The 12,532-nt window shown below is 50.9% G+C and overlaps 1 protein-coding gene across 1 annotated transcript; it reads left to right on the top strand.

Moving 5' to 3' along the window:
* Positions 1-2,139: 2,139 nt before the first annotated feature.
* On the top strand, positions 2,140-12,268 carry DLL4 (delta like canonical Notch ligand 4). The gene is made up of 11 exons (XM_063333110.1): positions 2,140-2,534; positions 2,670-2,933; positions 3,395-3,452; positions 4,212-4,481; positions 5,435-5,495; positions 5,604-5,734; positions 7,159-7,328; positions 8,430-8,649; positions 9,101-9,809; positions 10,571-10,679; positions 12,064-12,268. Exons 1-11 carry the CDS (start codon positions 2,481-2,483, stop codon positions 12,067-12,069), a joined length of 2,052 nt encoding a protein of 683 aa, XP_063189180.1. The 5' UTR covers positions 2,140-2,480; the 3' UTR covers positions 12,070-12,268.
* The last annotated feature ends 264 nt before the right edge of the window (positions 12,269-12,532 follow it).

Below are 12,532 nucleotides of genomic sequence, written 5' to 3'. Positions count from 1 at the left end.
TTTAGTACCGAAGCTATTAGCATCAGATTTGATTTTGACAGTTGACGCTGCTGCTGGTAAAGCCGGGATCTGGCCGGGCGGATCGCTGCAAAATTCCGAGTTCATCAGCGGCGACACATTCCTCCTTCCCACTTGTTTACGAGGCCGAGACAAAAGAGCTCCTTCGCCTGTGCCTCTGCCTTGCGGTTTCTCTCCATCACGGAGACGGCCCCCCTCCGTGCCCGCCGAGGCCACGCACACGCACGAACATGCACCGCTCCGGACGGAGCCCAAGCCACGGGCGCCCGGCCCCGGGGGCAGCCCCCCGGCATTGACAGCCCTTGTGCTCCCCCCCCACCCGCCCTCCCCCGGCTCCCGCTTTCCCCGGCGCAGCGGGGCCCAGGAGAAGTTTTAATCCCCTTTTGGCGGCGACCTCGATTCCCGGCCTGGCCCCCTCCCCAAACCCGCCCGCACCCACGCACGTCGGTGCGACGGCACCGTTCGCGGCGGCGGCCGTGTCCGTGGGCTTCCCCCGCGGAAAGCTCAGCTGTTTCTCCGCGGAAGCCGTGCCCTGCCCTCCCGGCCCAGCCCCGGGCGTTTGGCCGCGCACGGGCCCTCACCGCACCCCGCACCAAAGCCGGGTTCTAGGAAAAGCCGCCGCTTTGCTGGAAGTGGACGGGGAAGCGGGACGGCCGGGGAAGTTTAGCCGGGGTCCTTCCCCACCGTCCTGTCTCCAAACAAGCCAGCCCCCCCGGCTTTCCTGCTTTATTTCCCCCCAAAAAGAGCCTGGGCTGGGGAATTAACGCTGCAAGAAAAGAGCCTTTGGGAGAGGACAGAGGGTCAAGGGCGACTTGCAGCGCCCTGCGCCTCGGCGCGGCTCCCCAGGTGATCCACGCCGGAAAGGTCCACAGCCCTGCGAGGCGAGCGCTGGCATAAAGGTGGCAAGACCTCATTATCATACAGCTGAGGGTTTATCTCTCCCTCCCTTCCCCCCCCCCCCCCCCCCCACCAACTCACCCCCCTCCGGCCTCCCATCCATTTAACAAGCTGAAATAAAAAGCCACATGAAAGGCCTTCTCTGTGCTTGGCTTTAATGAGGGACACGCGACCCAACAATAAGCGCACGCTGCAATCAGGCCAAGGGCTTTACTGGCACACGCCAGACCGCAGCCCGGCTGCAGCCCGGCACCGGCCACTGCCAACCAGCTTGACACAGCCCCCGGCCCCCCGCGGCACCCGCTCCCGCCCCGCCCGCCTGCGACCCCCCGAGTCTCCCCCTTGCCCGTGTTTTTCGGGGGCCGGGGGCAACAGCCAGGACAGCCGGGCTCCCTCCCCGCCGCCGGCCCGCCAGCCTCGGCCACCTCGCTTCAGCGTTCGTTTGCCACCACCGATTTCGGAAGGCAGACCCCCGCCTTGCCCGTCTCCCCGCCATCACCCGCCCCGCTTTGCCCCCTTCCCTGAGTGCGTTCCGCCGTTAGCCGGGGTCGGGGCTGCTGCGCCCCGGGGGCGGCGGCGGGGCTGTCCCGGGTGCCCGCCTGTCGGGCAAGCACCGTTTTACTTTTACTTTCCACCCAGGGCCAGCCCTCGCCCTGCGGGGCAGGTCCTGCCTGCCGGGACGGCCGCGGCTGCGGGGCGCAGCGCCGCGCTCTCCCGTCCCGTCCGGTCCCGTCCCGTCCCGTCCCGTCCCGTCCCGTCGCAGGGAGCGGCTGCGGTGAGGCATGGGGACGGACGGACGGACGGACACATTGCCTTCGGAGGGGGGGGTGAAAGAAGCAAACGAACAAGCGTGTTTTTTAAACATTTCATCCTCTATTGTTCGGGCGCCCTGGAAAGCCGCTGTGTGGAGGAGAGGCGTCTGATTTTCGAGGGAACTCTCCCAGTGCGAGCGCCGTAAATATCTCAACAGATGCTCGGCTCGCTGGTAATCAGCTCGGCTCCTCGCCGGTCAGCGCGGCAGCGGCGGCGGCGGGGTATTAATTCTGGATATATGAGGGCTCTCCGCAACATTTGGTTCTCTTTTTCCAGAAAGGAAAGATGGAAAAGGGGAGGGATCGGCCGTGAGTCTGACTGACAGTTTACATAATGAGCTTGTGAGGATGCGAGGCAAGTATATAAACAGCGCGAAGGGAAGCAAGTTTTCCATTTACTGAGCGCCGCTAGCACCGGGGAAAGGAGGAGCGGTTCCACGCTAAGCACTCCCCTCCGCGTCCCCCACCAAACCCACCCGGCTTTGGAGTTTATAAAGGCGACGGCCAGCGATCAGAGGTCGGCGGCTGGCTGCAGGATTAATTCCCAGAAGGGGGACGGATCGACACCTGGATTTTACCTTCCGATTTCTGCTGGTGCTGGGGGAAATATTTGGAAGAGCAGGTTGCTACAGGAGAAGCGCCGTGACCGCCTACTCTTTTCTCCCTCGACCGAGAAGCGCTTGCTTGAAACATTTGAGGAATACAGGAGGAAAACTAAATCCACTAAGAACTGGAAGCTTGAATAACACAAGGATGACAGCCTTGCGCATCTTTGGCTTGACGTTTCTGTTAATGATTTTGCAGCAGGTAATTGCACATCGCAAAAAAAAAAAAAAAAAAAAAGGGTTGGCGAAATGTAAAGCGGGTGATGGAAGCAAGTTTGCATGGCAAAGCCGGGGTAAGGTCTGATTTGGCTATTTTGTGTGTCTCCCCTTTGTGCAGAGGGTGTCCGGCTCTGGCGTCTTCCAGCTGGAGCTGCACGAATTCGTGAATAGCCACGGGTCTCTGGCCAGCGGGAAGCCCTGTTTCCCCCACTGCAGGACCTTCTTTCGAGTTTGTTTGAAGCATTTTCAGGCAGTGGTCTCCCCGGGCTCCTGCACTTTCGGCAGCATCATCACCCCGGTTCTGGGAATAAATTCCTTCAGCATCAAGGACACGGAGAGATTTGACAGCCCCATTAAGTTGCCCTTTAACTTCACGTGGCCGGTGAGATCCCGCTTCAAACCCGGTTTTAAAGCCGACGGTGGGGCAGGGGGGCGGCAGGGGAAGGCTGGTGGCAGCGCGCTGTTAAGCTGTAATGTAAACAAACTACTTTCGCCTTTAGACTTATTTCCAGAACTTCCTTTAAAGAAAGAAAAAGAAAAAAAAATGTCTAAAAAAAAAAAAAAAAAGCCCAGAAGCACTTGGGTTAATAAGTGTTATTTATTAAGAGAAATAAAAGCAGCGCGGGGTGAGAGGGGGGTGAGGTCGGCGGTCTGTAGGAGGGCGAGGGGGAAGGGCGTCGCTGCCGGGGGGGGGGGGGGGGGGGGGCCGTGCCGATGCGGGGCCGGGCCGGGCCGGGGGGTGCCGGGGGGAGGTCGGGGGGTGCCGGGGAGGTGTGGGGGGGAAGGGTGTCGGGGGAGGTGTGGGGGGGTACCGGGTCTGACGCTGGTTTCTCCCCTCCGCAGGGCACCTTCTCGCTGATCATCCAGGCCTGGCACGCGCCCGCCAACTACCTGCCGGAAGGTGACTACGGCCGCGCGCCGCCGGCAGGGGGCGCCCTTCCCTCGGTGTCCCCCCCCCCCCAATCCCTCCACACACACCACCCCCCCCCCCCCCCGCATCATCCCCCCCCCCGCATCATCCCCCCTCCCCCCCCATCCCGAGACGGTCAACGGCCGCCCCCGGCTCAGCTGTTTATACCATAACGGCGGGGCCGGCTGCGTCCCACCGTCGGGAGCCAGCCCCCCCCCGGCCCCGTTCGCCCCCCCCCCCCCCCCATCCTCCCCCCCCCTCGATATCCATCAGGGGCCGCTTTGATTCTGCCCCGTCCTAATCTCCAACACAATTGCGTTTCCTCCGGTTTATTTTTGGCGTGGGAAAGCGAGGCGGGCTGCGGTGAGAACGCCGGGAGGCTGCCAGCGAGCCCCGGCCGCTTCTTCCTGTATTTTACACCTTGCTCGAATTCCGCCCTTTGGAGAGGAATAATGGCTTTGGGATGTTTTTCTGAGCGGAGAGGAAAAGGATATTTCACGACAGCCCTCGCTTTCAAAGGCCTCTCCGCTGAGCCCCCCTCGGACGGGGTTAGCACTCCCACCCTTACATACATATATGTGTGTGTATATATGCGCACGCACACACACACGTGTATGTATATGCGAGCGGGGGGACCTCCAGCAGGGCATGGGGTGCTCGGGGCGGTGGCTTTTGTGGCGGTGGGGGGGTGTGGGGGGATGTTGCGCAGGGTGTTCGCCGTCTGCTGACGCTGGTCCCGCTCTCCCGCAGGCTCCCGGCCGCCCTCGGAGGACTGGCTCATCAGCCAGATGTCCATCCAGCGGTCGCTGTCGGTGGGCGAGGACTGGTCGCAGGACGTGCAGAGCGGGCCGCAGACCCAGCTGCGCTACGCCTACCGGGTGGTCTGCAGCGAGAACTACTACGGCGAGAGCTGCTCCCGCCTCTGCAAGCGCCGCGACGACCGCTTCGGACACTACGTCTGCGAGGCGGACGGCAGCCTGGCCTGCCTGCCCGGCTGGACCGGCGAGTACTGCACCGAGCGTAAGTGCCCTTGCGAAAGCTCACGGAGGCCTCGGCGCTTTCGGGAGCATCAACCGCTTTGGCTTCCCTAGGCCCTCGTCTGGGCTAACGGGTCATTGGCCTGGGATAGGGATGACGCCCGAGCGGCCTTCAAGAAAACGCAACACCCCCCCCGCAAGGCATCAGGGAGCTTATTTGATGAAGGGACCTGGAACCCAAAAGCACAGCCTCTTGTCCAGTTCCACCCGACCCTGGTTGTAGCTGGTTTTGTGGTCAGTCCTTAAAAAAAGGGTGGCTGCGACAAGGCTGTAACGAAGCCTTGTGCCCGGTTACCCGGTAGGCGCTTGGGGCCATGTTTTCATGCCGACCTTTCCACTCCCTGCCTGGAGAGAGAAAGCTCCACGCTGAGGACTTTGCCCTCTTTGGCTGCAACTACCGACACTGTTGTTCACCTCTGCGAGGGTTAGCAGCAGAGAAAGAGCTCGCAGAGAAAGGATCCTGGCTGATATCCCTGAACCGGCGATATCTGTTCCATGTTAAAGTGCTAGCAGCTTGCCCACACACATGCGTCCACCGGTCCTGCTGCCAGAGGAGATGGGACAGGTGTAGTGGCGTAGTAGTGGGAATCCTTGCTGTGAGATCAGGGTCCTGTTGGGTTTTTTCAGTCTTTCATTGGTACCAGCCAAAGCTGCCTCCTCTTGCTCCTTTTCTAGCAAGAGTTGCAAGAGTTCATGTTTGTTGTATAAACAGAAAAACTAAAGGACAACTTGTCAAATGTTGGCTTTCCTTGTTCACTTCCTCCTGCTCCAGAACTCCCCGTACTGAGAATTTTTAAAACAAAGCTTTGAAAGTGCAAAACTGGTTTTCAAAGTATTATTTTTTAAAAAAGCTGGCATTTCCCCTTTTAAAAGTGTATTCTGTAGTGCCATGCGTATTTACCTAAACATTTCTGCTTTTTTGCGTTCTCTTTACAGCCATCTGTCTGTCTGGATGTACTGAACAGAATGGATATTGCAACAAGCCGGGAGAGTGCATGTGAGTAGACGGCAATTGCAATCTGAACTTCAGTTAAAATGTCACCTTGTAATAGAAACTTAAACTCTTTTCCATGTCATTAATGTTTTAATTTGGCTTTTCTTCTAGCTGCCGTCCCGGTTGGCAAGGCCGCTACTGTGATGAATGCATTCCCCACATAGGCTGCCGCCACGGGACTTGTAAAACACAATGGCAGTGCATATGTGATGAAGGATGGGGTGGCCTCTTCTGCGATCAAGGTTAGTTCTGAAGGTTGTGCTTATGGCTCTAGGCTGGGTACTCCTCAGTACTGGGCTAAGGAATCTGACCCATTGGATCCACAATTAAATTGCCGCAAAGTACATCTTCACAGGCATCCGCTTGTACTGCCGCTGTCTTAGATGCCACTCTTGTATTTGTAGTAAGTTTGTTGGAAAACAAGCCAACCTTTTTCGGTAGCTGCAGTTTTTTCTCTCAAAAAAAGGCTCTTCTCTTGGAAAAAAAAAACCAACAACCTGGATGAGTATTGAACAGGCAAGTTTTCTGCCTGATCAAGTTAAGTTTAACTTATTCCCTGTCCAACTATAACAATTTACTAAACAGTTTCCAGCAGCAGTAAACACCATCATTTGGGCCTTCCTTATTTTGCATACAAGGAAGTTAACTCATGTGATAAGTCTGGAGCATGAGAGAAAAATCATGTAAGCAAGAATGAAAAGTACAGGTTCCATTTTAAGGTACACCAGACCACTTCCACCTATTCAACCCATTGAATCACTGAACCGTAGCCAGCTGAGCAGTCATGTCCTCAAGGCCATATATGCACTGCTGGCACTGAGATCATTAAGTCCTCAAAGCAAGCTAAGTGTTTCCAAGGCAGTTATAAGACTAAGATGGTGAAGTCTGAATTAAGCTGGAAAAGTAAAGTTGCGGTTTTTTTTTTTTTCTGCTTGTAGTTATCTATTAACCAGTTGTATTCCAATTACTCTACGGTATTTATAGAGACAATAAAGATTTTCTACTTACGTCCTATGAACTTGTGTGCTTAACCTCTGTCTCAAATTTAAAAAAAAAAAAGCTTGGCAGAGCTTTTAGACAGTTTAAACTATTAACATTCATAACAAGAGAGCATGGTAAATAAACAGTAAAATAACTCTAGTGTTTGTTTAAATCTCCAAGCCAAAACATCTTTATTTCCTCCCTGCCTCCCCAGAATGTGCCTCGGAGCACACCTTGTAAAGATGGGGCTCGCTGTTTTAGTACGTGACGTTGTGCATGAAGAGCCTATGGTGCCGTGGCCTCTCTTGCAGAGAACGCATGCTTAACAAGTACATTTTCCAACTTGGCACCTAAATCCCATCACAGCTAACGGGTTTATGCATGCAAAAAAAGGGAGAGTACCAAGAAAGTCAAATTTTTGCCAGGTCTCTCAAAATTCAGAGCTCACTTATAACAGCGATGGACGTAAGAGAAATATCTAAAATCAATGAGAGTCTGAAACATCTGATTAGTACTGATAATAACCTGGGCAATCATCTCCAGTATTCCTATTGATAGCAAAATGAAATATTGCATTGAAAATTCTATCTTTTTTTTTTTTTTTTGGTTGACTAAAGGGGTTTTGTTTGAATGTCTTTTCCCGGCTGTCAAAGACGTTTTTCTCTAACTCCTGGTCTCTTTGCAGATCTGAACTACTGCACTCACCACAGGCCATGCAAAAACGGAGCGACTTGCATGAACACCGGCCAGGGCAGCTACACGTGCTCGTGCAAACCCGGCTTTACCGGGGTTGACTGCGAACATGAGATCAGCGAGTGCGACAGCAATCCCTGTAGGAACGGCGGCAGTTGCACGGTGAGGGCATTTTAAATGTAAAGTCTTTGTGTGAAGCAAGCCCCGGTATACCTTTTCAGAAATGGTTCTGTAACAACATAATGGGAATTCGATAGTGCACAGGTTCATTACCAACGCTCACAACTACCATACTGAAGCCTTCCCGAGAGGTGTCAGGGGAGGAAGTCTGTTACAGGAGGAGATGTATCATCTAGATTAGAACTGGTCAACTGATCCTTAGGTTTCTGTGGCAGCCATTATGAGAGCCTGGCAAGATCCAAGGCTGGTGAGGCAGCAGATCTGGAAAAAATAAGCTTCACAAACCAAGGTTCATGCAGAAATGTGCTAAGTCTGTATTTTAATAGCAAACGAAAGAAAACTTCTGCTTTCTGCTGTGGGAGCGTAGCGTCAGGCAACATGAGGGCAATCAGCTGAAACGCTGTCTGTGAAACAGGGCGCTGCATTTTTAGTTTCCTGCAGTCTAGTGTTTCAGTGGGTTTTCGAACCCAGTCAATGATTGATTCTACCTGTTGATAAAGACTCACCGATTATAGATATCAAACATAATTCGATGCATGTTTAGATTAAAGCTAGTGGCGCAAGACCCTAGCTCCCTTCTCCCAAGGCGTTGGACATACAGTACTTGGAAAGAAAAGACAGTTTTGTTGTGATCTAGGTGGTGGGATTTACCCATGGCAAAGCAATGTAAGTCCTTATAAAGAAAAAAAGGGCTCTCATGCCGAGGATACATGGCCTGATCACGGCTGTGTAGGTTGACATGCGCTGTTCTGCTCTGGGAGGACCTCGGGGATCCCATTAGATCACCATTAGGTGTTAGTAATGGTTTTGTCTAGCTGTCTGTAGGCTCCCTGCAACTGCATCTGCTCAGCTTGTGTAGCTGCATGATTACTCCTGCATGCTGAGTACGGCCGGTTCACAGCTCTGTCCCTCACAGTCTGGCCTGCAGTTATTTACTCTCCAAATGTCGCTTTTGCCACATCAGAGTGTGGATGGGAAAGGAATGAACAGCGCGCCCGTGCGCACTGCCGACCAAAAATAAGCGTGCGAGCAGCTATTGCTTGGTGCCATCAAACAACAGTGTCCTGATGTTGTGTTTTGCAGGATATGGAGAACGGTTATCACTGCCTCTGCCCCCCTGGCTACTATGGCACTCACTGCGAGCACAGCGCTTTGACGTGCGTAGACTCCCCCTGCTTTAACGGTGGCACGTGCTTGGAAAAAGAACAAGGGGCCAGCTACACTTGCGTTTGCCCTTTCGGCTTCACGGGGTCAAACTGCGAAAAAAAAGTAGACAGGTGCACGAGCAACCCCTGTGCAAACGGTGAGTCCTTTCAACAGGAAACCTCCTGTCCCTGACGCGTTTGTGCTTTTCAGTGCAGAAGTGATAGAAATCCAATCTGACCTCCACTCTTCCTCTAATACATTAGTCCCTCTCCCCCACTGTATTCCACATCTACCCTAATTTTAGTCTCTTGCTGGGGGGTGGGAGCTTTCACTGGCATTTTCTGTGCAATGAAACAATGTGCAAGGTTTATCATGTGATGGGGAAGATGGCAGAATTAAGTAAATTAACTTTATTACATATTTAGAAGGGGCATATTTTTAAGGCATGGTAATTAGGTAAATGATAAGGAACTTTTAGATGTGCGGTTGTTTTGTAAAATAACCTCCCTCTTCTTGAGACAATATACAACGCTAACTGGGGAGAGGTTTAGGTTTCCGAGTGAAGTGCGTTGCAGACTAATTTTTTTTAATTTTATTTTTTTCCTCAGATGGTAATTGCTTTTACCTTGGTCAGATTCGCGTGTGTCGTTGTCGGGCTGGTTTCTCTGGTCAGAAATGTGAGATAAACATCAATGATTGTGCCAGAAACCCATGTTCCAATGGGGGAACATGTCAGGACCTGATCAACGATTACACCTGCACGTGCTTGCCAGGCTTCAGTGGCAGGAACTGTGACATCAAAACCAGAGACGAATGTGCTTCTGGGCCATGTGAGAACGGAGGCACATGCTACAGCGGACTTTATAGTGCCAACTTCGTCTGCTACTGTCCTTCTGGCTTCATGGGCAACCGTTGTGAATTGCCAGTTTATCCAGTGCCCGTTACGCTTCCTCCTAAACCAGTCCCCTGGATTGCTATATCCATGGGGGTCGGGCTGGTGGCTTTGCTCATACTGTTCTGCATGATAGCGATGGTCATCAGGCAGATGAGGATGCACCCAGAGCAGGACTTGGATCCAATGAACAACCTGTCTGACTTCCAGAAGGACAATCTCATTCCAGCTTCCCAGCTCAAAAACACCAATAAAAATAAAGACCTTGAAGTGGACTGTGGGCTGGAGAAGTCAAACTACAAACCCAAGAACCATAAACTGGACTACAATCTGGTCAAAGACCTGACAAGTAGAGGGACACAGGAAGATAAATATTACAAAAGTGAAAAGTGTTTAGGAGAAAAGTCTCCCCTCAGACTACACAGGTGAGAACGCAGTCTTCCTTCTAGTCTTTCTTAAGGCCCCTCATCTTCATACCAGTCTAGAAGCAGATGAGAAAATATGGGGGGAAAAAAGAAACCTCGAGCAGATAATATACATAACAAAACAGCAAATCCAGGCATCTTCATGCTGGAGTATGCGTGTCACGGCCAAGTGGTATCCTTAGCTAAGTCAATTAAATCGAGTGTTTGGGCAGGGTGCTGCTAGTATGGGTACTGTGAGGGGGAACGGGAGCAGCTAGGGGCAGTGGCGAAAGTAAGAAGTGTCTTTTCTTCCTCAATAGATCTTGGAGCAACAACAGTTAAGGCATAGAGTGATTAAAAATAAGTATTTTTGCTCATTAAGAAGGCAAAATGGTCTGCCTACTAAGAAGAATGATAGAGTAAAAATAGCTACTCTTTTTCAAAACAAGAAAAGGGCAGGTATTCGCTGGCTCATCAGTCTCCTGATAGAGGTACTGAAAGTCTTGCCTGGGATCTGATTGCGGCTGTTACACTGAGGGATCCTGGGAGCACGCTATTAGGTTGGACATGGCAGAAGCATAGGAAGACAGGAGCTACTCCTTACATCCACTTTCCTAGTATAATGTCCTGCCATCATATAGAGCACGTGAAACTTCATCCTCCCCGCCTCCCTCCTCCACCTTCGTGGCTATCTCATTCCACCCCTCCATATTCATGGTAGATTTTGAGAGTCAGGCTTGTTAGTAGTCAGCTAATGTTCTTTTCTCTCTGCCCTGCCTCAGTGAAAAGCCGGAATGTAGGATATCAGCGATATGCTCTCCAAGGGATTCAATGTACCAGTCCGTCTTTGTGATAACAGAAGAAAGAAATGAGTGCATCATAGCCACAGAGGTAAGTCAGTCCACAGGTGGACAGGCATAAATTCGCAAAGTAAAGGGGTAAATTATCCTCTAGAATTGCATCTGAGAAGGTCACTTTATTTCCAAGGATCCCGATGCTTACCAGCATTCACCTCTCCTCTTCTGTGGCCCACACAGAACATACAGTGGGGAAAATCAAGAAATTAGCAGCTCTGATTTTATTAAACCAGGGATTTTGAGCTTAGATAAATCAGCGGGAGATGAAAACACAGACCATCAGCCCATCACAATTCAGCACATTGTAGGATTATTTCCTCTTAAATAGGTAGTCAGTAAAAATGGAAATAATAATCGTTCATAGGCCCATTCATGTAAAGCCACGTTTTTTCCCATGACTACGATGGATAATCTGTGTTCCATGGAAATGGGCAAAGCGATAGATTTCCAGCAGAAGATGGAAGGTGTTAATGGATAGGCATAACAGTTAGGAAGTCTATAATAAGGTAATTTCAACCTCTTGGTGTTTAAGCTCCAGCTATATGTTTTGTGACAGAAGTTAACGCTGTTATTGATAAACACATCTAGATTTTTCTATTATATTGAAAAGTCAGAGAACAGATACATGAAAAAGGAAGGGCCTGTTGAGGAACCAACAAACAGTTCCTGAAGAATTACAGACCCTTTGGAAAAAGGCTCAATGGAAGTCAAAGGCAACTTGACGTTAGCCAATACCTGCCTTCTTCAGTGTCACCAGCTTTAGGAGTAGTTTCAGACTCCAGGAAAGAGAAGCTTGCTGTGCCATATAGCACTGATCTGTGAGGTCAGATCTGCATGACTCTGGCTCCCTTGCCAGGGTGGATATCAGATTTCCTCTTGAAGGCAAGGTGGAACACAAGTCAACCAACAATATTAAAAGTTTAAGTGAAAGGATTTTCAAAAATACAAATGACAGCTAGACGCTTCATTCCCACTAAGTGACCTCAATACCGTATCTTCCTTTGAAGATTTTGCTGACTGGTGCTAGACTTCCAGATTTACATCAGGCATCGCCAGAAGTGTTTTTATTTTTGGAATGACAGCCCCCGAAACCTCTCTCCACATCATTCAGGCTTAATGCTTCTGAACACAAGCTATCTAACTTTAGGTCTTTTAAAGAGACCTAATGTTAAGCACCCAGATTTGTAAGCGTTCTTCCCCTCGGCCCAGGTAGAGAGACTACTCATCATACAGATGACTTTGGTTTTTTGCTGGTGATTCTTTGTCTCTGGACTCAGCCAAAAACATTGAAGGCCGATAGTTAAACTGCAGTAATGTCTGGCTTAATTTGCTTTGGTTGAATTACAGGTTGTTAGTTCTGCAGTAGTCTGTATGCTGTGCTTCCTTCTCATTCCCGGTATTATTTTCTATCCTGACAGGTATAAGACTGAAGATCAGCCCATTTGCACCTCAGATTTGGTAATGCCAGTAGATGGACGTTCCTGCTGCATTGTTTACAATTCAGAACTGGATCGGACTGTTTTTAATTACATGCAACTTGCTGCTCTCAGGCGGAGGATGGAACTGGGTGAACTGGACAGACTGTGAATTTACTGAAAGATGCAATACACCTTTTTGTTCTTACTGCCCTTGTTTGAAGTTTGATACCAGAAATCTCATTGGCTATAGAAGAGGGGAGGCAGAGGGAAAAGAGAGGGGTTAAAAATGTTGGTGTTTTAATTTGTTTTTTTAAAGATACTGAGGCCAGTTCCTCACGGACAGACCCCTGGCTTTCCAGAACTCTGGTTATGGGAGGTGCCGGTAGATGAGGAGGCACTTAACTATCACAGATGTTGCCATGGAAGGTGTGAAGAAAGACACATTGCTATGCAGATAATGGATACAGTA

The sequence above is a fragment of the Chroicocephalus ridibundus genome, chromosome 4 (genome assembly GCF_963924245.1).
Source record: "Chroicocephalus ridibundus chromosome 4, bChrRid1.1, whole genome shotgun sequence".
Lineage (NCBI taxonomy): Eukaryota > Metazoa > Chordata > Aves > Charadriiformes > Laridae > Chroicocephalus > Chroicocephalus ridibundus.
The sequence above is the reverse complement of the archived record's forward strand: the minus strand, read 5'-3'. Positions and strand labels throughout refer to the sequence as shown.

Coding starts and splice junctions, on each gene's coding strand:
- DLL4 (XM_063333110.1), top strand. CDS start 2,481: ATGACAGCCTTGCGCATCTTTGGCTTGACGTTTCTGTTAATGATTTTG. Junction 5,496..5,603: donor AACAAGCCGGGAGAGTGCAT/GTGAGTAGACGG, acceptor CTTTTCTTCTAG/CTGCCGTCCCGGTTGGCAAG. Junction 8,650..9,100: donor GAGCAACCCCTGTGCAAACG/GTGAGTCCTTTC, acceptor TTTTTTCCTCAG/ATGGTAATTGCTTTTACCTT.